General features: G+C 51.6%; 1 protein-coding gene across 33 annotated transcripts in view; it reads right to left on the minus strand.

The window, feature by feature from the left end:
- Positions 1 to 22,916, minus strand: part of ZNF618 (zinc finger protein 618) — a 180,543-nt gene that overhangs the window by 52,507 nt on the left and 105,120 nt on the right. For 17 of the 33 annotated variants that reach the window (XM_057298670.2, XM_057298662.2, XM_057298656.2 and 14 more), the window contains 4 exons: positions 16,015 to 16,274; positions 6,222 to 6,317; positions 2,458 to 2,535; positions 1,869 to 1,907 (listed from right to left, as the gene is read on the minus strand). In XM_057298670.2, the coding sequence (XP_057154653.1) occupies positions 1,869 to 1,907; positions 2,458 to 2,535; positions 6,222 to 6,317; positions 16,015 to 16,274 (473 nt within the window). The remainder of the gene's footprint in view (positions 1 to 1,868; positions 1,908 to 2,457; positions 2,536 to 6,221; positions 6,318 to 16,014; positions 16,275 to 22,916) is intronic. The other 16 variants (XM_055117734.2, XM_055117732.2, XM_055117733.2 and 13 more) reach the window with 1 other exon arrangement.

Consider the following 22,916-nt stretch of genomic DNA (forward strand, 5'->3'; position numbering starts at 1 on the left):
ATTGAGGGGCTGCTGGAGAGGCCAGGGGCCCAGAATAGCTGAGGAAGGAAAGATAAATAGGGAAGTTCTTTAAATGTGTGGCTGACCGCAGTCAGTCCATGGGAGCCGGAAAAGAATGGAACTATTGAAGGAGATGGGAGCCAAGGACCAGGCTGAGGCTGGGGCTGGGGCTGGGGCTGGGGCTGGGGCTGGGGCAGGAAAGGCGGGGCTGGAGGGGGAGGGCCCGGCTCCCACCTCCTCCCAGCTGGGGTCCTGTGGCAGGTGTCTAGCTGACCTGGGCCTCAGATTTCTCTCTGGAACATGCCGGCCTCTCCTTTGGCATAAGAATCCAAATGGAGTGGATGAGAAAGTGTCTTAGAAGAAATGCTACTGGGACCCAGGCCAGTTACAATCCTTTTTCAGCCATCGCCATCTCTTCAAACTGCTCTGGTTTGGGGTTTTGTTGGGCAGGGGGTGGTAATGTTTATTTATTATGTTAAGAATCTTTTTTTATGATGGTGTGGTGTAACAAACCCATAGAACGGGGATTGGCACGCAACAGTCTGTGGGCCAAATCCTGCCCACCATCTGTTTTGGTAAGGAATTCATTTACATATTATCTCTGTTCCTGGCATGTTCCCACTACAAGGGCAGGGCTGAATACTTGCGACGGAGACGTCTGGGCTATAAAGTCTAAAATACTTACCATCTGGCCCTCTACAGAAAAATGTTGCTAACCCCTGGTGTAGAACAGTGTACAAATCCTAAGTGCACAGCTTGTTCAACTTCCACAAACTGAAACCACCCATATAACCAGCACCCAGCTCAAGAAACAGAACCCTGAAGCCCCTTCCCCAGGGGAACCGCTCTTCTGACTTCTACCGGCAATAATTAGTTTTAGCTGCTTTTGCCCTTTCTCTATGCAGAATCTTAGAGGCTGAACTCTGTTTACGCCTGGCCTCTTTTGCTCACCATTGTTTGTGAGTCATCCATGTTGCTGTGTGTAGCTATAAATTGTTCGTTCTCACTACTTTACAGTAGTCTTTTGTGTCACTAGACTTACTTCTCCATTCAATGAGCTCTGGGCATTTGGGGGCTTCTAGTTTGTCAGGAATGGTGTGCTAAGGACATTCTAGTTTGCATCTTTCAGCAGATATGCACCCGTTTCTGTTGGTGACATACCTACACGTGGAACTGTGACTTCTGAAGCTTCAGATTATTGGGTGGGGAGATTCCATCCTAGTCTACACCAGCTTGGCTGCTCACTTACCAGGCGCTTGGGGCCTAGAACTGGAGGGATGGCAAGCAGAGCCTGTGAGCAGCAGTGCTGTCACAGATGTCAAGGCCCTGTGCCGCCCCAGGTGCTGGGATATGGCACCTCAGGGCAAATCACCAATAAGCAATTAGTGCCCCTGGCTGTGGGGGCTCAGGAGAAAACTCTCCAAAGCAGCATTTCCCAAAAGTCAACTACGGAGCCCCAGAGTCGTGAGTCAGAGTCAAAAGAAAACAAGGACCCACATATCCAAGGCACCCATGGGAGACGCATGGCTGTGTCTGTCAATGAAGGGCTGGAAATGTCCACAAGAAACCTGCTCACCTTAGTGAAACTCAAGGTCTCCCACAGTTACTTGGCCAGAGAAGTCGTCATGGACAGAACACACACTAACCTTCCCAGAATGAGCCTGCCATGGAGCACGCTTTGGGAAGGGCTGCTCTGAGGTACCGCATTGCGGTTTTGTAAGGATGGTCTGGCCCCCAAGCTTGGACCCCAGCACTGTGTCTCTCAGAGGCCACCTGGAGCAGTTCTGGGGGAGGGAACAAGCAGCTCCTCTTCATCCCACCCCAAGCCCTCGCCCCTCAGCAGCCCACGAGGAGGAAAAAGTACTCACTGCTTTGGGAGGCTCCCTCCCCTGAGGTGGCTTCAGTGTCTGCAAAGAGAGAGAGGGAGGGATGCGGGTGGGGCTACTGGGCCAATGATAGGGCCAGTGCCAAGTGCAAAAGAGAACATGGAAGCCACAGGGGAAGAGCTCACAGTCCCGCACCGGGCCCCTGATGCCAGCCTCTCCTCCCTGTCTGCCAGGCTCCGGGAGGAACAGACGCCATCCCTCCTGCCTGCAACTCCCAAGCTTGTCATGAGGAACACACACACTGACCCCAGCAAGTGCCCTGTGGGGGCCGCTGACACTGAGCAGTGATGAGATGTCCTGGGAGGCGTGAGGCCAGTGGGGAGCAGGGGGTGCCCTTGGGCGCAGGTCTGGTGTGTCCTGCGGAGTCCCCCTCCCACACCCGAGCTGTCCCGCATCAGGAGGCCTCCCTTCTCCTGCCTGGCACCCTGTCCTACTGATGAAAGTGGGAGGAGAATGGGAAAGGCTGGAGCTGTCAGGGCCTCTGGGGTCACCCACGAGGGGCCCAAGTGGGAAACAGGCAGACAGTGGGAGGTGCGGCCCCTGGGCTCTGCCCCAGGGACACTCCTCTCACCTCGGTGCGCCCGCACGTGGGTCTGGAAGCAGTTGTAATACTTGTACTTCTTGCCACAGATTCCGCATTCATAAGACCCTGGAAAACAGAAGAGGAAAGGACTGGTCACCCAACCTCTGTGACCACAAGGTCCCAGGACCCACAGGCGATGCCTACAAGTGTGGCTAACTCTCTGTCCCGGGGCAGAGATGGTCCCTGGCAAGGAGGCAGCACCGAGCTAGAAGTCACGAAGCCTGGGTCTAGATCCAGGTTTGCCCTCCACTCTCTGGGTGACCTTGGGCAAGGCACCCCCCCATCTCTGGGCCTCAGTTTCCAAATCTGTAAGATGGAGAAGGTAACTTCTTCAGCTAATTCTCAGCCCTACACCTTGAGGGGAAAAAGGAAATGAATGTAAAAGTGCTCTGAAAGGAATAAATTGCATCCACATAAGGAAATCATTACTTCAATGCATTACAATAATTTCTAGCAACCCCTTTTCCTTGCCGGAATGGGACAGAGATTAAGACAGACAGACTGAATCAGACACACCTGGGTCCCTGTCCCTGTTCTGTCACTTACCAGCAGCATGACCTTGGTCATTTCCTTAGATGCATGAAGCCTCAGTCTGCCGATCTGCAGAAGGGGACCACATGCACCTACCTCGTAGGGGTGGCCATATACTCCCTGTAGGAAGTGCCCAGCCCTACTCTAGACAGGCTCAGCAAGGAGAGGACCGCCCCCCACACCTGCTGAGGAGTTGTCTTGTTCCCTCAGACACACAGAGACCGGCATGGTGTAAATGCCTGGCCCCCCCAGCCCCTTGCCAGGCCCTTCTCCCAGGAGCAGGGAGACTGAAATGGCCAAGCTCCTAGTGAGCACTGCAGAGAGGTTAAAAGTTGAGCCTGCCCATGTAGAGGTCAGAGCAAAGGCCCATGGTAGGAAGCCAAGAAGAGCCCCTCAGATCCAGCCTGGCGGGGACCCCAGGGGCAGAAACCCTGCCTGCTCCCCACCTAAATCAGCCCTCGTGAAGGCCTGATGCCACCTGGGCCCAGGCCTTGCTCTTCCTAACAGAATAGCCAGGGAGCGTGGACAAATGCAGAGGCCCCGGCCCACTCCAGACTTAGCGATCTAGAGTGGCTGGGGTGGAGACCAGCCTATTCCAAGGTCCCCAGGGAATTCTGGTGCCCAGCATCTGGGGATGGGAGAGGCAGACCTGGGATAAGAGTCTTAACTCTGTCATTTACTGGCTGGGCCTCAATTTCCTCCTGGGAAAAATGCGGATGACTCAAGTGTGTTGGTGTGAAGACTGAGTTTGCATGAAGAGTGTTCCCAGCACAAGACCAGCCCCTCCGTGCAGGTGAAGATCATTAACTCCTACTCCCTTTGTCTTGCCTGGAAGCAGAGGCCCGTTTCCTGAGTGTGTACCTGAGGCATGAAGTGAAGCTGGAAGAGCACTGGATATGGAGTCTGAAGCCTAGTTCAGCTCTGCTATCCCTTAGCTCAGGGGGGTCCAACCTTTTGGTTTCCCTGGGTCACACTGGAAGAAGAATTGTCTTGGGCCACACATAAAATACACTAACACTAACGATGGCTAATGAGCTAAAAAAAAAAAAAAAATCACAAAAAGACTTACAATGTTTTAAGAAAATTTATGACTTTGTGTTGGGCCGCATTCAAAGCCATCCTGGTCCACATGCAGTCATGGGCCGTGGGCTGGACAAGTTTGTCTTATCTGTTTGATCTCGGACACATCCTTTTTTTGATCTCGGACACAACCTTTCACTTGTCCGAGCCTCTGTTTCCCCACCTGCAAAACCAGACTCTGATTCCTACAATTCATGACTGAGGTCCGTATCAACGAGGTTCATCGCGTGAGTCGGCTGGCACACCACAGGTACTGAGGAACAGGAGCCGGTGCCACTGGTACTACTGTGGGTCACTCCAAGGGCCGCTGTCATCCTAACACCAGCGTGGGATTTAGGAGTCTGTTATTTAGTGGTTTGTATGTGTATTACCCTTGTCACACAGGGAAAAATACAATCACGTGGAGGACAAAGATGAGATTGCATATTTCTTTGTATTTAGCCCTGTGATTGGCACACAGCGAGGGCTCCATAAATCCATGGTGTCTTGCTGTTGTACTCATCTGTCACTGAGTAATAATGCCTCCAACTCTCTTCCTGCTGCCTCCACCCACTCTTCAGCAGTTTCTGCCAATTCCCCTTCAACCAGTGAAGAATTTACGAGTGCCTGCCATGTGCCAGGCACTGAGGCCCCAGCAATGAGCAAGGTGTACTCCCTGTCCTCCATCTAATAGGAAGCAGACAGGCCAGCTGGCACAGGGACAACGCAGGATGATGGCGTTAGGGCAGCAAGTGCAGGGCCTGGGGGCACAGAGGCAGGACCCTGGCCCAACTGCAGTGGGGGGCCCAAGTCAGTGGAGTAGATACTGTTTACAGCCAAGTCAAGGCCTGACTGGCAGGCAGTATGGAGTTCACCCCAAGCTGTGGGAGAGCTGAGGGCACATGCAGCCTTGCCTGCAGGTGTCACCCCACAGAAGGAGTCATGGGGGGCATGATGGCTCCTCAGCCTCTCCTCGGCTGGCTCCTGACCCCCAATGCAGAGTGAGGCAGCCTGTCTGGCACACGGAGTCTCTGAACTGAGCACTGTGTGCTGGTAGGAGGGACCCTGAGCCTGCCCCTCATGCAGCGTAAAACCCACGGCCCCGCCTGCACCTCGCTCAGCCTAAAGCCCAGGGCCCCGCCTGCCCCTCGCTCAGCCTAAAGCCCAGGGCCCCGCCTGCCCCTCGCTCAGCCTAAAACCCAGGGCCCCGCCTGCCCCTAGCTAAGCCTAAAACCCAGGGCCCCGCCTGCCCCTCGATCAGCCTAAAACCCAGGGCCCCGCCTGCCCCTCGCACAGCCTAAAGCCCAGGGCCCCCACCTGCGCCTTGCTCAGCCCGACTCTGGGCTTCAGGTTCCCCTTTGTGATGGGGCCAGAGAGGTGAGAGGTGGGGCATGAGGAGAGTTCACTAGAGGGGCAGCCCTCAGTGCAGTGATGCCAGCAAACCTGGGTGCAAACCCTGGCTCACCACATCCCAGCAGAGGGAGCCCTGCACAAGTCATGGAACCACCCACACCTCAGGTTTCCTCCCTGTAACACTGTACACCCCTCAGGGGGACGGGTTGTGAGGGATAACATGGTAGCTCCTTAGCACAGGGCCTGGTCCACAGCAGGCACACGATACAGGTCAGCTGCTGTTACTAGCAGCATTTTCCGAAGTTTATTCTTTGGAACCCAACTTCCTGAATGCACCCCAGCAAAAAGAGGACCATGGCCAAGAGTGCATGAGGGAGACCTCGTGGCGTGGCCTGTCCTGGGGAGGCCACTGCACAGGAGCAGCCGCAGGCCCTGCGAAGTCCTGCAGGGAGAGAGGTCAGCTACTGTTTAACCCAGGGTCTCCCAAACACATTTGGCTTGGAACCCTTTTGTCCCCTTGGCCTGTTTCAGAGTTGCGGCCCATAGCAAGTGCTGCCAAAATGCTCTGGACATTCTAGGCGTCCAGATTTCCACATGCTCTATCGTCCCTCCAGTAGTCCAGTACTTCCAGGGTCCCAGTCAGATTTGCTCACATGTAGCCAGGACAGGGGATGAAGAAGGTGGCCCCTCTTGACCCTGAGATGCTAGCAGGGGCCTGCTTACTCAGGTCTGTAACTGATGGCTGTGTCCAGCTGTGCCCCCACCCATACTGGCCCCGGATCAGGCACTACCCCTTGGCCATCACGTACCAGATGCATATCTCAATGCTTGGTCAAAAATCCAGGTCCCTGAATACCGGCTTCGCACAGATCCACCGTGGGGGCTGCCTTCGGGCGCTTTTCCATCTGAATTACGTAAGAAATCAGAAAGAGCCCTTAAAGTTGGAGAATGCCTGGAAGGTTAGGGAAGGGGCGAAGTTGGCTGCACTTTGAGAAGCGTGGACAAGATCACACTGCCTACCTCTTCGTTAAAAACCTTGTGCTGGCCAAGGGGCATCCACATGTTCCCCAGGGAGGCTGGCACATGGCAGAATACAGCAGCCATGGGTCAACAGCTCCCTGAATTCAGTTTTGTGTTTTCTCTATATTCTGATTCATCATATGGTTAGAACACACAATTTCTACCCAAAACCCCCCAGCAAAATCACCCTCCAAGGAGATGTGCCCCACGGGTGCAGTGTCCATGCATCCCCCTGGCCTGTGGCCACCACAGACCCAGACTGATGCAGTGGCGCAAGGAGAGCCTTCTTGGGGACTCAGCTCAGACAGTCCTCAGCCCCGACGCCTGACTCCCTGCCCAGCACGCTCCCTTTTCTGTTCATCCCAGCCACTTTCTTCCTCTATGAACCATGGCTATCACCATCACCACCTGTCTGGGCTCACTTCATCTGCAATGTTTCCATGCAGACTGACCTCTGCCCCACTGCATGGGTAAGGAAGCAGAGGCTAGGGCAGCTGTGTGCAGCATTTCGCCCAGTTCATGCAGCCAGTTAGTGGGCTTGGGGTCCTGGCTCAGGGGCTTCTCACACCAGCTCAGTTCATCCTCACAATTCCAGCAGGTAAAGGTGATTATTATCCCCATTTTTCAGATGAGGAAAGTGAGGACCAGAGGGGCAAGGAATAGCGCCAGAGGTCGGTCAGATTTGATTTGCTCCCAAGCCACACAACTAGCTTCTTGGAAAGCACCAGGAAGAAATGGTGCTTGTGGGCTGTGCGCGGTGAATCTCAGCATTTTGGGAGGCCAAGGTAGGCAGATCACTTGAGTTCATGAGTTCAAGACCAGCCTGGGCAACACAGCAAGACCCCCATCTCTACAGAAAACACAAAAATTAGCTGGGCATGGTGGAGCACACCTGTAGTCCCAGCTACTTGGGAGGCTGAGGTGAGAGGAACACTTGAGCCCTGGAGGTCGAGGCTGCAGTGAGCTGTGATTATGCCACTGCACTCCAGCCTGGGCAACAGAGTAAGACCCTATCTCAAAAAAAAGAAAGAAAGAAGAAAAAAGAAGAAGAAGAAAGAAGAGGAAGAAGAAGAAGAAAAAAAGAGAGAGAGAGAGAGAACCTTTACCAGGTCTCATTTCCGTCCACCATCTTCCCAGAAGTCCTCATGAGGCTGGCAACTCAACATCCATCGCAAGGATGAGCATCAGCTTGGCTAGTGGCTGGCAAGGAACTGGGCTCAAAGTAGGCCTTGGGGATCCAGAGCCATGCTACTGCCACCACCCCAGGTCACCTGCTGGATGCCAGGCAAGCTGTGTGTTCCTTTCAGTCATGGCACTTTCCTTAAATGCTACAGGGCAGCAGAGCCCCCCACTATGTCTGGTGCTGCCACAGGACTCCCCTGAGTCCCCTATTGAGAGCCCTGGGACTGCTACCAGGGATGGCTGGCAGGGCTCGCCAGCACACAGGAGGCAGGAGCGGACTTTTCCTCTTCCCATTCCTGCTATCACAAGTGATGCAACAGTCGCCATCCCAACTAATCCGAGTTCACAGCTCCCACTGGGCACTTTCCCTAAACACCTGGCTTAGCTCCCTCCCAGAGCATCAGACAGACCAGGCGAGGACAGGGGGTCTAGTTCCTGAGGTCACAGAGGGGGACGCTGGGAAGATGCCTAGGAGAGGATGCAGGCTTCTGAGAAAGAATGTGGGGTAGCAACCCTTTGCACCCAGCCAGGTCTAGAGAAGCTCAGGCACCTTTCACAATACACAAAATGTGACAAGATAGAAATCCAAAGCTGGTGAATGAGAGAAGAAAAACGCAAGGGTAGGGACAGAAGGCTGGTTCCTTACAATGGACAGTCCCATATTTAGCTCAGAGCGTCTCAGGAGCCACTGTTCAGAGAACAAATGTTCAGGAGTGTGTCCAGCCCTCTCTGTTCAAACATGCAACAGGAGCTGGGTCCAGGGCTTGCCGAATGACAGGGGATCTGAACAGGGAAGTCATGGACAAGTGGGTTTCCTGAGGCTCTGGGGCTTGGCCTCAAACCAAATGTCCTCTGGAGCAGGGTCTTCTGAGTGAAGCACAAATCTCCTGGGGGTGTGTGGTGGCTGCCCAAGGGGTAAGTAGGTCCACGCAGCCTTAAGAGAATCATCAGCTTCTAAATGTGTTCTTTCCTAAAATCAATGTGCCAGAGAATCTGGCAGGTGGGAGGCCCCACTCGCTGGTTCTTCCCACTCTCACCTTCACCCTTGTGCCACGTTACAAACAAAAGACGATCCTTTCACCCACCCCTAATCCTACCACGGTGCCTGCCCCAAGAGATGAAAACCCTGGGGCTCCAAGCAAAGAGGTGACCCTACAATACTGGCGTCGGGCTCAGAAAGTGAGTGGATCTAATGACCAGGAACAATTCCTTTTTTGAATCGGGTGACTTCCAACTCTCTGCTCTCAACAAAATTAGAGGAGGATATAATGGAGTTGTCAGTGAAGAGACCATTAAAAATATCATCTGATGATAGACCCCCGTGTGATTTCTGGCATACAACTTGGAAGGAATTCAAAGAATTGAGTGACACTGCTAAAACAAAACTCTATCCACTGCCAGCTACTTACATATGTGACTGAGCTTTCTAAGCACTTAGACCTACAAAAACCAAAAGATAGGAATTAAATTAATGTCGAATCTTGTCTCCTTCTAGCAATAAGAAATATTAATTCAGAGATACATGAGCCAATTGAGAAAGAAATGAAGCCCTATCCATTTCATTAAGAGATGCATTTTCAATAATCTTTTACTTTTACATTTACTATTTACCTAAATTTGTTTTTGATGAATTGTATGCTAATAACAACTCAATCTGGAAAAAAAAATGTTGGAGAATGTAGAGCTTTATGATCCCAGGAAATTTTTTTTTTTTTTTAGAAATTTCAATTTCAATTTATGTACATCTTGTTATGGTGATGAGTGTGAAACAGTGATCAATAAAAGACTTTCAAGCATAAAAAATATATTTTACATTAGGATAAAACCCTGTGGGGGCAGTGGACTGGAAATATGAGCTCAAGGAGAAAAAGGAAAGATGTAAAATTTCTGACTGTTAAAGATAGGCTTGTTCATATGTTTTTGAAGTGATGATGGTGGATATCAAATAGTGGTAGTGTTTGGATTCCCTTGGATACATTTTGAAAATTGGTTCACAGTTTTATTTCCAAAATGCCACCTTTTTTTTTTTTTACACAATATCCTGGAAATTATATCCTTTGCAATGATTTAAACTTTGGATAAAAATGTTAGACGTCAACTCAAACATGTGAAAAAGAATATACAGTTTTCAAAATTCTTTCAGGAGGTATTGAGCAAAAACAAATGTTTGAAAACCTTGGCCTTTTAGGTTCCTGTCACTCTAGAGGTAACCCCAGAGGCATCAATGTCCTGAGGTTTCAGCTAATAGCAGTGGTACTGGTTTTACGTTTTTTGTCCCCTGTTAAAAACACTTCCATACCTATTACGTCACTCTGCCCCCAACAATTCTACTGGAAAGAGGGGCAGACTTTTATTCTACCTACTGACCATTCAAGACACGGTGGCTTAGAGAAGTTAAGGGGCTTATTCAAGTCCCCACAGTAGGGTAAACCCTGGGCTCTTGACTTACAGCCCAAGGGCCCTTTCTAACAGGGACCCTCTAACCCTTCAGACCCCAAGAGGAAGCGTCAGTAGCAGAGACAGGACGCGCCTGGGAGGGTGGCCAGAACTCCTCCTTTCCGAGTGGCTGCAGCAAAGAGCTGAGTGTTGGTTCTGGCAGGCTCTTGTGTGAGGCCCTGCCAACAACCTATTGAAACAGGAAACTAACTATCAGCTGGCACGATGAAGCAGGACCTGGCACCTACGCTGCCTGGGTCTGTCACAGGCTGAAACCCACGTGGCTGTGTCTGAATGACTGTCAAGCTCTTCTGCTGCTCCTTCCAGCGCCATAGCCTGGCTGCTGCCTCCTGGTTGGAGCTCCTTCCTCCTCTTTTCCTGGCTCTCTGGGCTGCCCTATGTGTGTGAGAACACCTCTGGACCTCGGTCCTGAAAGCTTGCTGCCTAGAAACATCCTTGCAGAATCCAGTCTCCCATCTATCTCATCCTTGACTCCCGCTCCTGCACTTTGTCCAGTGACCCTCCCTGATCACCTATGTCAGGACGGGGAACTCACTCCCTCACAGGCTTATGTCCAGTTACCGAACAGTTCCCATGATCACACGAAGTCCTTCCTTTTACTGAGTTGAAATCCCCTCCTGGAGACTTCTCCGTATTGGCTAGGACACCCTGGAATGTGTCTGCTCCATGCGCACCTTGCAAAATGCTGTAAGTTGTGAATATTTAGATTCCATCATCCCCCTCTTCAGGTCTCCGCTATCGGGGAATAACCCAGTTGGTCCCTGTCCCTCATCTGAAGAGGGGTCAAGTCTGGGCCACTCATTCCCTCCACGGTCTCCTGCACTGCTACTGAGGAAACTCAGTTAAGTCTCGGGTCTCTGGGCCCCTACTGCTCTCCCTGGACTCCCTCATTAGTAAACACCTCAGGATTAAGGACCAGTGGTTTCACAGCACAGGAATGAGTACCCACTGCTTAACAGTACACCTGGACCACCATAATGGGATGCGGGCATCCTTATCTCTCAGAGCCAGGAAATAGTCTAAGGGCTGGATGCTCTCACTGTTGTAAACCCAACTTGCCTTATCTTCATCAAGAAGAATGGCAAGTAGGTTTCCACTTCTAATTTTTCAATTCTAGCTGACTGGCAGAGACCTCTTGGCATACTGTGTTGAGAAGGATTCTGAGGTGCATCATTGGACAATGTACAGTAATCAATTCGCAGTGTCTGCCATGAACATGGGACTGCCATGAACCCGGAGCGAGGCTGGGTGAGCGAAGTACTCAGGAGGCCCTTGGCACGGCAGGAGCAATGGTAGTGCCTTGTGTTTACTCCTCCTCCTAGAGGAGCCCCTGAAACCTCAAGTGTGGTCTGCCCTTCCTTCTTGGGGCTGCTGTACACAGCTGTTCCTGCAGCCTGTCAGGTGGGTGCAGGCGTCTGTTAACTTCCTTTCTTTCATTTCTGCTTTTATCCAACAAAGTTATTAAGTTTAGTATCTATCATCTCTGCTCTTCTTACTATAAAAGGAAGCTCTTGGTCTTGCCCCCAAACCCTGCACCAGCTCCAATGGCAGTGACTTTCTTTCTCGGAGTGAGACACACCCTTCTCAGCACAGGGAATTCTCTGGGCAGCAGGGAAGCAGCAGCAACCATTGCGAACTTGGCAGCCAGCCTCCTGGGCACTGATGCCCCTCCTGACTCCAACAGGAGAAGCTGCCAAATGCCATCTGTGTGTCCATGACCCGGGCTCCCCCACGGGAAGTGCCTTGGATGATGTTTGTGTCACTGGGAACATTGTTTGTCTGATGGCTATTAAAGGGCCAGTGTGGACTCGGGGAGGCTCCCTCATGGCGCAGCACTGGGTGACTGAACAGGAACACTCTTCTACTCAGCAACAGAGCCCGTCTCTGAGCCCGGAGCGAGGCTGGGTTAGCGAAGTACTCAGGAGGCCCTCGGCACCACAGCACCCAGCACTCCCCACCAAGTGCCCCAGGAACACGTTAACTCCCCCATGCCCGGTGACCAGGACAACGAATGCACACTGCAGCAGGAGCTCACTTAAAAGCAAGCTCTAACCAGCATCCCACCCCAGCCAGGTCCCTGGGAGAGCTTTCCCTCCTTCATACACTTTCAGAAGCAGGTGGGAGGTAGGTGTTGTGGTAGGCCCTTCATAACACGAAAGAAAATGTCACCAACTTGCTGGGTGACCCTGGGCAACTCTCATCCTTTCCTCAGGCCTTGTCTGCCCCTCTATAAAATAAGGAGGTCATGGGTACCAAATTGACGCATGCATAGCTCCACTGCCCACTTCTACATCCAGGGCAGACATCAACAATCAATCATGCCACCCTTTAGAATCCTCAACAGAGAACTCCTTACAGCCAGTAGCAACGCTTGGACTTAACCCACAAAATCTACTTGCCATCTTGAGATGAGAGGAGTTCAAAAGGTTCAACTCTAACACTGATTTTGTTTTTAAATGCCTTTCTTTCCTGGTGATGAGGCCAAGCCAGCTTCCTCTGAGCCTGACCCTTGGAAGAAAACCCCCATGCCTAGGCAGAAAAGCCTGACTTCCAGCATGCAAGATGAGCTGCTGTGACAGCAGGGAGCACTCTGGCCCTGCTTCTGTAGGACTACACCATGGCAGCTCCACACGTCCCTTGTCACTGGGGCTTCTACATCTTTTTCACAGGGGTCTGCCCAAAGCAGATTACAAGATCCTCAAAGTCCCTGAATTGGAGGGAAGCAGTACTAGAAGGAACACCAAGGTCCAGACAGGTTTCCCAGTCCAGTTCCCAGGGGAGAAAACTGAAGCCCACTTGGAATCCCTGTCTTCTAATACCTTATCCTGCACCGACTTTCTTTCCCATCCCATCGTTTCAATATATCAAAATGGCTTACTTCTTAGATGGGAAAAAGCAGAAACAATGACTATCCTTTCCTCTTGAAGAGGCATTTTATACTGTTAATATTAGTAGTACTGAGAATACTAGCTACTTGTTTACTAAGCACAATGTTGGGCCCTTCACATACATTATGTCATTGAATATTCAGATAGCCTGATGATTTCGTAATTGTAAGAACTGAGACAGACAGGGCCTGAGGTAGCACACCAGTTAAGTCATGGAGCCTGGATTCACTCCCAGTCCAAGGATCCCAGCTCATTCTCCTCAGGCAACACTGTTTCCTTCCACTGCCGCCTTGGATGGCCACGCTCATGAGGTGGCCGGGACGGGGACCATGCCTCATTTAACACAGGAGGACACTAAGGTACAGCGAGGCCAAGGACCCTGCTGCTGAGCAGCAGCTCAGCTGGAATCAGCATCGGTGGCTGGCATGAGGCTCACGGGTCCTGGGGCTCTCACTGTGCAGGCAGCTGGCCTAAGGAAGATTCCCAGCATTTCCCTGGCCTAGCTGCCCAAGGCTTTCCCCACTGAATCCAGACCGCTGGCTCTATCCCAGGATTCAGATTCAACCATCCTTTCCCGGGCATCTCCTGGTGAAGGGCAGAAACAGCTACTGGGTCTAATGAGTCTTAACACACACAGATACCAAAGAGAGCAAGGGCAGGTCTTCTCCATTAACTAACAAATCCACCAGTGATTAACACAGTCCCTGGCCTCAGGGAGTGAATACTGATGGAGGAACGTCAGCGCAGGCCCCTGAACGGACTCACTGTCTCATTCCACACTGGCCTAAGTCACTCCTGCGCCTCCCCAAACATTCCTGGTTCACCCGTATTCTGTCACATGGGAGGACGGCATTTCCCAGCCTCTTTGAGGTTGGGTGGGGCCATGTGACTAGTTCCGACCAATGACTGTGAGTGGAATTAACACCTCTCTCTCTGGCTGCAGCAGTTAATTGCCAGCGTAAGTCTCTCCACAGCATGCTTTCCCTCTGTCACTTGGCTGGCAGCATTCTACATGACAGCTTTTAGTCTGGGACCAGAGGGGAGCAGAGCTCCCTCTTGACCCACAATGGACGTGTAGTGTGAACAAGAAATAAACTGCTGTGGTTTTGAGCTACTAAGATATCTTGTACCTTTCAGGATCTTTTGTTACTGCAGCATAACCTGGCCCCACCTTGACAGCTGCAGCACCAGTGTCAACATCACCACTCCCAGAAACCAATACTTTGTTTGGTATTACAGAGTGGAAGCAGGGAACATGGAGACATAAATCAGGCAGGCCCTGGAGCCCCAATCTCTAGGGGTTTCCACTTTCATGGAAGAGGCAGGCACAGACAGGGCCCCTCTAATCTAAAAAGAAAGTAGAAAGTGCACCAACTGAGGAGCAGGGTAGAAACAGCCCACTCTCACCAGAAGAGATCAAGGAAGTCTTCTGGGAGGAGGTGGCACTGGAGTTGGCCTTGAAGGATAGGTTGGATTTGGGCAAGTGGAAATGGGGGAAGGCATTCCTGGGAGAGGCAACAGCATACACAAAGTACACGAAGAGCAGACTACACTGGAGTGAAAGGTCTGGGAAGACCAGAAGCAAGAAATGGGGCTAGAAGGTTCAGGTTATGGAGGCTCTTAATGCTCTGGCCTCGACTCTAGAGACAGTAGGGAGTCCCAGGGTATAAGCAGGGGAGCAACATGGTCGGTGTTCTGTTTTGGCCAAGGCCTCCTGGCAGCCAGGGCAGAGGGCAGGCAAGCTGCAAAAGCATGGCTGTTAGCAGGATGCTGCCATGACCCAGGTGGGGCTGAGATGGCCACAACCAGCAGGGAACAGCTGGCAAAGGGAGTTTAAGGATGATTCTCAACAACTGGGAAGAAAAAACACCAGGACTTGAGTCTAAACTTGCAGAAACAAGGCCGTGGTGCCGCATACAGGATGTGCGCCAGGAAGATGGAGGTGCTTGGAAGTCAGTAGGAGGTGAGCCAGAGCTGGACCAGGAAGGCAGCAGAGGCTGGGACAGCAGCAGCACTTCTAAGAACACACTGAGCCTTGGAAACATGGAGTAGGGAGTGGAGGGAAGCAGAAATCTGGAGCCAGACCAGGCAAGGCCTCCACGCCAGGAATGAGGACTTTATGTCACAGACCAGGGGTTGCAAACTTGTGCCCACAGGGACTCTGACCCACAGACATGTTTTGTTTGGCAGATTTCAAAAGGTCAATTGGTTGCCAACATTTAAAGCCAAAAGAATTCCCATCAAAATGTTCATTTCTGGCGTGTGATTTGTCCAGAGATGTGGCAACACCGAGCCGTATCCCCACCCAGCAACCGTCAGCGCAGCAGCTGAGCAGCAGCCGCCCTCCACACACGCGGCGTGCCTTCTCTAACTGGACACGGTCCCCACCACCTGTCCTGTTGGCTCATCTCTATTTATGCTAAATAAACATATTTGTTGGGCCTCATGGGCATTTGAGTCTGTGAACCTGGCAGCAGCGCAGGGGGCCCCTGAGGGGTATCCCTGGCGCATGCTGGAGACCGGAGGGAGAGAAATTGTTGCTAATATGTGAGTTTCCACAGAGCTCCTCTGGGCCTGGCCCAGGCCAGAAGAGGCAGGGGAAGTGCCATCTGTCACTGATCCAATCCTGATGGGGTACTGCTCTGAGCAGCACCGGCACTGGGATCTCCCTCCCTCCAGGAGGGAGAAAAGCAGAGAGGCATTTAGGACACCGAGCAGTAAGGGCTGTGGGAGACCCTCCAGGGGTATGGGAGCCCTGAGACAGACAAAGGGATTCACTGGGCCCCCGGAAGGTTCCAGGCATTTGACTTAAACAGGGTATTGATGGATGGATAGGGTTCTGCTGCCCAGCAGAAACAGAAGCGCTCTCCAGCCGGAAACTGCACAAGCAAAGGCAAGTCTAAGAAGCTGAGATCTCTCCCTGAATGCAGAGGGAAGCCAGCAAAGGTTCTCTCAGCCAGGAAGGTGGCAGAGGTGCCAGGCCGCTTTTCCCCAGGACTCTGACTCCATGTTCCCACCCTGGTCTCCACCCTGACCACAGACGCTGGGCACTCACCAAGGGTCTGCTGGTTGCGGACGCCGCCAATCACCACGCAGATCTCGGCAGGCACGTCGCTGGTCCCATCCTTGCTGACCGCCTTCTTCTCCTCCTTGGCCTCGCCCTGCCAGATCACCTCCTGGATGTAGTCATCGGGCAGCTCCGTCTTCACCTTCACCTCCGTCATCGTTCCTTGCTCGGCACTCAGCGAGGCCTCGGCTGGCACTGGCTCTGGGCCCTCCACCTTGGTGCTCTTCTGGCTGCGCTTCAAGCGCTCCCTGGGAAAGAAGAAACTCCATTCAATACCTTCTTCCTCCAGATCGACACAGGAGCCCACCAGCCCATGGCACCACAGGGACATGCCAGGCTGTGTGCATAGTGAATGCTAGGGCCCCCGGCCCCCTTAGCCTCCAACACAACCCCCATGGCTACCTCTGAGGCTCCTCCAGGGAACCCTGAGGCTTCAAGGAACGCAGTTTGAAAACCATTGAGCAAGAAAGCCTCCAACTCCACCCATTTTACAGTTGGGGAAGCTGAGGTCTCAAGAGGTCTAGATGTGCCCAGTTGCCTCACTTGCCACATTTGTTTGCACTTATCATAATTGGAGTTACAAGTGACCTAAAAGGGCACCTCCAGCTGGCTGAAATCAGTACTTAGACCTCAGGGTGCATACAGATCAGCTGGGGATCTTGAAAAAAATGCAGATTCTGGCTCAGCTGTTCTGGGGTAGGGCCCGAGATTCTGCATTTCTTTTCCTTTTTAGAGATGGGTCTCACTATGTTGCGCAGGCAGAACACAAACAAACTCCTGGGCTCAAGCGACCCTCCCACCTCGGCCTCCCGAGTGGTTGGGACTCCAGGCACCATGCCACCATGCCTCACTCAGAGATTCTGCATTTCTGACAAGCTCTCTCAGGTGGGGCCAGGGCTGCTGGACCTCAAACTACGCTTTGGGCGGTAAGGGTTTCAGTGCTTTGATGTACGCAATATCCAGTGCTGTTCCCTTCGTTCCTAGGCAAGAAGGCTTGGGATCTTGTCCAGGCTCTTCTCCGCTCCTGCTTTACAAACGGGAAACTCCAATTCAAAAAGACTCACTAGGTTGAGATGTCATGGAGCCAACACTGTGGCATGGAGGGGGCTCTTTAAACATCGGAAAACATCCTCGAGGTAATGATGTCAGTTCTGAAGAGGGCAGGGCGTGGGTCACTCAACGTCCTTCATGAGGGGGACACTAAGGACTAAAGCAGAGCTGTGACTTGCTCAGGCCAGATATAAAATCGGGGACAGGCCAAGGCAGGAAGCCAGGTCCCTGCCATCCACTCCTGAAGCATCCTCCTTTCAACACAGCTGTCCATGTTATCATCCTAAGGGCCCCACATCCTTCTGACACGGGAAGCATCCCCATGACTGCTGTCTGTGAGGTGGGGAAGCTGAAGCGTGCACATACTGGGAAATCGAGTCATGTTCCAGGCCCAGAGACATTGCCCTGGCCATGCTAGCCTCTCCACTGTGCCAGAGGAGAGCATGGTCTGTGAATTTCAAGGCCCAGACTCAAAACAGAGAATGCCAGCATTCCAACTGCAGCACAGCAGGGCCACTGGACTGGGACTCAGGGACCCAGGCTCCAGTCCTCGATCTACAATGGGCTTGCTGTGTGGCCTTGGGCAAGACTTTTCTCTTCTTTGGGTTTCAACAGCCCTGTTTATCACAGGAGCATGGGTTTAATCACATCTGCTGTCCTTCCCAGCTTCAGCTTTCATCCAAGGTGGAGAAAGGTTGGGAAACTGAGCAAAGATAGAGAGGGGAGCCCCCAGCTAATGAGGAGAGGACAGAGGAAGGCCATGGGGAGGTGCTATGGACTGAACTATGTGCCCCCAATTCAGATGGTGAAGCCCTAACCCCCAGTGTGACTGGATCTGAAGAAAGGGTCTTTGGGAGGTTAAGTGTGGTTAAATGAGGTCACACTGGAGGGGCCTTCATGAGGGGATTGGTGGCTTTGTAAGAAGGGAAAGAGATTGCTCTCTCCCCCACGTGAGGACACAGTGACAGGGCGACCCTCTACAGCCAGGAGGCAGCCCTCACCAGAACCCAACCGTGCTGGCAACCTAATCACAACCTCCAGCCTCCAGAACTGTGAGAAAATACATTTCTGTTGTTTAATTAAGCCTATGGCATTAGGCATGGCATCCCACAGCATTCTGTTAACAGCAGCCCAAGATGACTCATACAGGAGGCCAGGACTCAGATGGACGGAACACGAGTGCAAGGGCATGCTGGGAAAACCAGTCAGGAGCAAGGGCTATCACGCCAACCACTTCCTCGCTGTGGGCCTCAAGCCAGCCACCTAACCTCTGAGCCTTGGTTTCGCCGTCTGCAAAATGGAGTTAACGGGGTTGTCATGCAGATTTTAATAAACGAACACGTGGAAAGTACTCAGCACAGCGCCTGGCCTGGAACTGCTCTCAAGACACGGTCACCACGACCATTGTTAATAATGACACACTGTTAGAGCTTCTTTGGCACCCAGGGGCGCCTCCTCCTCATGTGTCTGTCCCATCAGGGCCACCAGACACTGTCTGAGCTTTTGCCCTTCTCCACGGTAAGAAAGTGTAAAACTGCATGATTCAATCGCCTCAGAATTCATTTCCTTAATTTACTTAAGAAACACTTAAACAGAGCCTCCTATGTGCCCGGCAGTGTTCTAACATACTAATTCCTTTCATCCTTAGCAATGACTCTAGGAACGAAATCTTGGTATTAGCTCCACTTTACAGTCTAGGAACTGTGGCACTGAGAGGTGAAATAACGTACCCAAAGTCATGTGGGTGGTACGAGGTGGGACGGGGACCTGATGCAGGCAGCCTGGACTGGGAGACAAACTCGCAGAGGGAAGCCTCCTCACCCACAGCCAAGGCTGCCCCACATCACCCACCTTTGACCTTCAGCATCCAGGACAGAGCCAAAACCAAGATGCTCATGGGTGAGCAGGAGGACAGTAGGTTCCCTGGCTTTCCGGGCTGCTGCCACCTTTGTGGGGGATAATATCATGAGCATGAGTCCCCCTGGCCCCCCAGAGGGGAGCATGGGCCCGCCTAGCTGCAGGACACCACAGGGCAAAGAAGTCTCAAGACATATGTGAGGCCTAAGACATAACTAGAACTGGCAGGTCCAGCAAGTCACAAGAGGACAGCTGTGGCTTTAGAGAGGGAGGTGATTCCTGCTGCTGGCCGATAAGAAAAGGGGATCCCCTGGAGGTGGTAAGCTCCCCGTCACGAGAAGCACTGGAGCAGACTGGCTGATGGCCTGGCGGGAGTGAAATGGGCCAAGCACCAGACTTGGAAGTTGGATCATCCTAGGGTCAAATCTCAAAACTGCCAGTTGCAGGTTCCTACATAAGTGACTTGACTCCTCCAAGCCTCAGTCTTCACATCCATACAATGGGGACAAACACGGTACCTACCCCACAGTGCTGTGAGGCAAAACAAAGTAATGTCTACATAGGACCTAGAACAGTAAGCTACCAGTGGAGATGTTTCATTGTTACCTACCTTTGTCTTTTTTATGGCGGGCAGGGGAGGGGCAAGTGCAGAGGATTCAAGTTTATGTGGCATAGGCGTTTAGCGCATGGGCTGTGGAGTTAGACCAAGGAGGGTTTGAATGCCAGCTCTACCACTGTTCAGTAATGGGATACAGGCGGTGAGGGAGTAAGGACTTTGTCTAGTGCTGCAGAGGTGGTCATGCTGATGAAGCTGATAGTGAATGATGCGTATTCACATTCAAGCCGGGGGGTAAAGAAAGCAGCTGACATTCCCATTTCCTAGCTAAGACCTCATGGGTGCTAATGGTCAGGGCCCTGAGGCTCAGTGGGCAAAGAGATGGAAGGAGAGGAAACAGATGGGGCCCCCGGCCCAGAACTCCCTTACCCCGGCTTTCTTCACAGCCAGTGTTCTGAAACTCAGCCCGAGGCCTCAAGAGCACCTGACCATGCCACCTGAAAAGATACAGTGTCCCTTCCTGCTCTCAAGTCCTCACCACCATCATGGCATCCTGGTAGGGGAAGGGAGGAGCTGTAGGAGCCAGGCAGGCTGGGGAACTCTCATCTGCCCACCCCCACACCCTGCAGCCCTGGGCAAGAGACTCCCTTCTCTGAGCCTCTGTTTCCTTCTCTGTTAAAGAAGGACCATGACTCTTGCTAGCTGCGGGGGTGGGCACAGAGTGGATTTCCATGAATGGCAGCTGCCATGATGATGACGACATTGGTTCATGATGACATCCTCACCTCTGGGAAGCCTTCCTGGCTTGCTTGAGGCAGAGTCAGACTCCCTCTCTGAATGCCACGTCTTCCTTGCACAGGTGACTCTGACAGCCATCCTCCCATTGTGTCCTAATGAACTCATCTTGACTCTCTCGTCCCCTTCCCGAAATTCCAGTGTAGCTTCTAGTTCATTGCCTTGTTTTATTTCCTTTGCAGCCCTGTTACCTGAAAATGCTTTGTACACTGGCTCACCAAACTGCACTTGTCCTAAGAGTAGGTGGGGCCCTCGGGAGTGTTGTGCGCCTCTTATACCCAGCATCCAGTAGGCCTATATTAGGTGCTCCATAAATATGATATTTGCTGAATGACCAAAAGGATACCTGCCTTCTAGTAAGCAGGCACTGGGACATATGCCTCCTAAGACTCCCTGAGGCCCACTGGAACAGCAGAGTATATCCTTGAGATGGGTTTCTAGAATGGATGGTCACCCATTTGCAACAGGGCCAGGCATGAATGCATCACAGGAGAGGCCCTATCCAAAGGCACAGGACGTGTAGCAGAGTCAAAACTAGAACTCGCATCTCCAGACTCCCCATCCTTTGTTCTTTCCACTGAACCACCAGAGTCTCAGGTCACCTGGAGTGCCCTTAACACCTGGAGCTGAGAGTCAGGCACAGGGGAATGTCTTTTTCCCATGAAAAGGCAGCCTCTCCCTAGTTCTTGTACCCACATCTCCCACCCCAAACAAATCAGAGTTCACACTGGCAAATACAGCTGCAGCTGCGTGACCAGCCAGATTCCTGACTGAGTTCACAGAAGATGGGGACCAGTGAGCCGCCCTCTATCACCCACAGGCACAACAGCACATAACCATCCACTCCCTTAAACGTGATGCCCCCGAGTCCTTGCCGCGACAAAGGCATGGGCAACTTCCTTCTCTTCCCCCTGCCCCCGACTTCTAGGCTTTAGATTTACAAACCCAAATGTTGCTTTTCTCAAATGCTTTGCATTTAATTAGGTGTCCTAATAACAATGGAATCACCGAAGTACTTATATCACTTTGAGTTAGTGGCGCAGCTCCTTCTAACTTCTTTAAAATTTTTTTTTCATATATCATTTTTTAAAATAGAGCTCATTATTTTAATTATATCCATTTAAATGTACAGTGGAGCCCTTGGATATTCTCAGCACGAATCATTAGGTATATTAGTGAAAAAGCACTCAGAATCTATCTACATGCTGACACTCCATAATCTATTCTATTTGTGTCGCTGTAAAATAGATTTATATATAGATAACTACAAAATAGTTGCTCAAGATATGCTATGAATTTTATATTTAACCCGAGTCACACTTCAACATAAAATCCAAAGTCAAGCATTAAAAGGATATTTTTCAGTAAGTACCTGCTATCTGTGGTCACTGGTTATTAATTGTGCAAGCTGACCAGGAGAGAAGCCAGACCAAGGGGATCCCTGCCCAAGAAGTTCCCTAAGACAGCTGGCCTTTCTCTAAGGCAATGATTCTCAAAGTATGTTCCTTGAAGGTCTAGGGGTTCCATAGCAATGGCTCTTATATGCACCCATGAGGCTGGAATGGGGATGGTAGTGTTGAGCAAGGCTCTAAAACTCCCCATCTTCAATACACACAGCTTTGCTTTTTGCCTGATGTATACAGATTTAGGCCTCTTTCTCTCTGTGGTGGGGTGAGCGGTAGCCCCCTAAAAGATACGTCCACATCCTAATCTCCTGATTCTGTGCATATGACCTTATTTGGAAAAAGGGTCTTTGCAGATGTAATTAAGTGAAGGATCTTGAGATTAGGCTCATCCTTGGATTATCTGAGTAGCCCCTAAATGCAGTAAGTGTCCTCATAAGACAAAGGGAGATTTAAGACAGACAGAAGAGAAGTTACAGAGGAGAGAAGGCAATGCGCCCCGAGAGGTAGAGCTGCAATGATGTGGCCACAAGTCGAGGAATGCCGTTGGCCACCAGAAGCAGGCAGTGACAAAGATCAGATTTCCCCTGGGGCTTTCAGAGGGAATCTGACTCTTCCAACACCTTCATTTCAGACTTCTGACCCCAAGGAGTGTATAAACTTCTATTGTAGTGAAGCAACAGGAGCAAAAGCAGCCATAGGCAACCAATACATGGTGTAACATGAAATTTGAAGAAACAGCTCCAAAGCAGTGAAGTTTGTAAATTACTATCTTCCACTACCTTTGGTTTTCTTCTGCTTTGTTCCTGCTCAATCCTGCTACTGTGTCTGGCCAGGCCAACGTGCCTGCAGACTCTGCCCGGGGAGGTTTCAGAAACAAACAAATGTCTCTCTCTCTCTCTCTGGGTCTCACCTGACAGTTCTTCAAAGAGCTCAGGCCCACCTCATCATGCTTGGCATTGACAAGAGCCCTGTGGCCAGATGGGGAAACCAAGGCACAGAACGGGGCCCGGGTCTGTTTTATTCATGTCTATATCCCCAGCCCTAGCACAATGCCTGCCTCACAGAAAGAACTCAGTGCACACAGGTGAAGGAAAGGCATGGCCAAGGTCACACAATTTTTAGTGATGAGCTTAGTCTGAAAACTTTTTGGCTCCTGTTCTGGTACTGTTGTCACTAAAGCTTGCAGCCTAAGACAATGCAACCAAGTAACTTACCGGTAGATCTGA

The sequence above is a fragment of the Pan paniscus genome, chromosome 11 (genome assembly GCF_029289425.2).
Source record: "Pan paniscus chromosome 11, NHGRI_mPanPan1-v2.0_pri, whole genome shotgun sequence".
Classification (NCBI taxonomy): domain Eukaryota; kingdom Metazoa; phylum Chordata; class Mammalia; order Primates; family Hominidae; genus Pan; species Pan paniscus.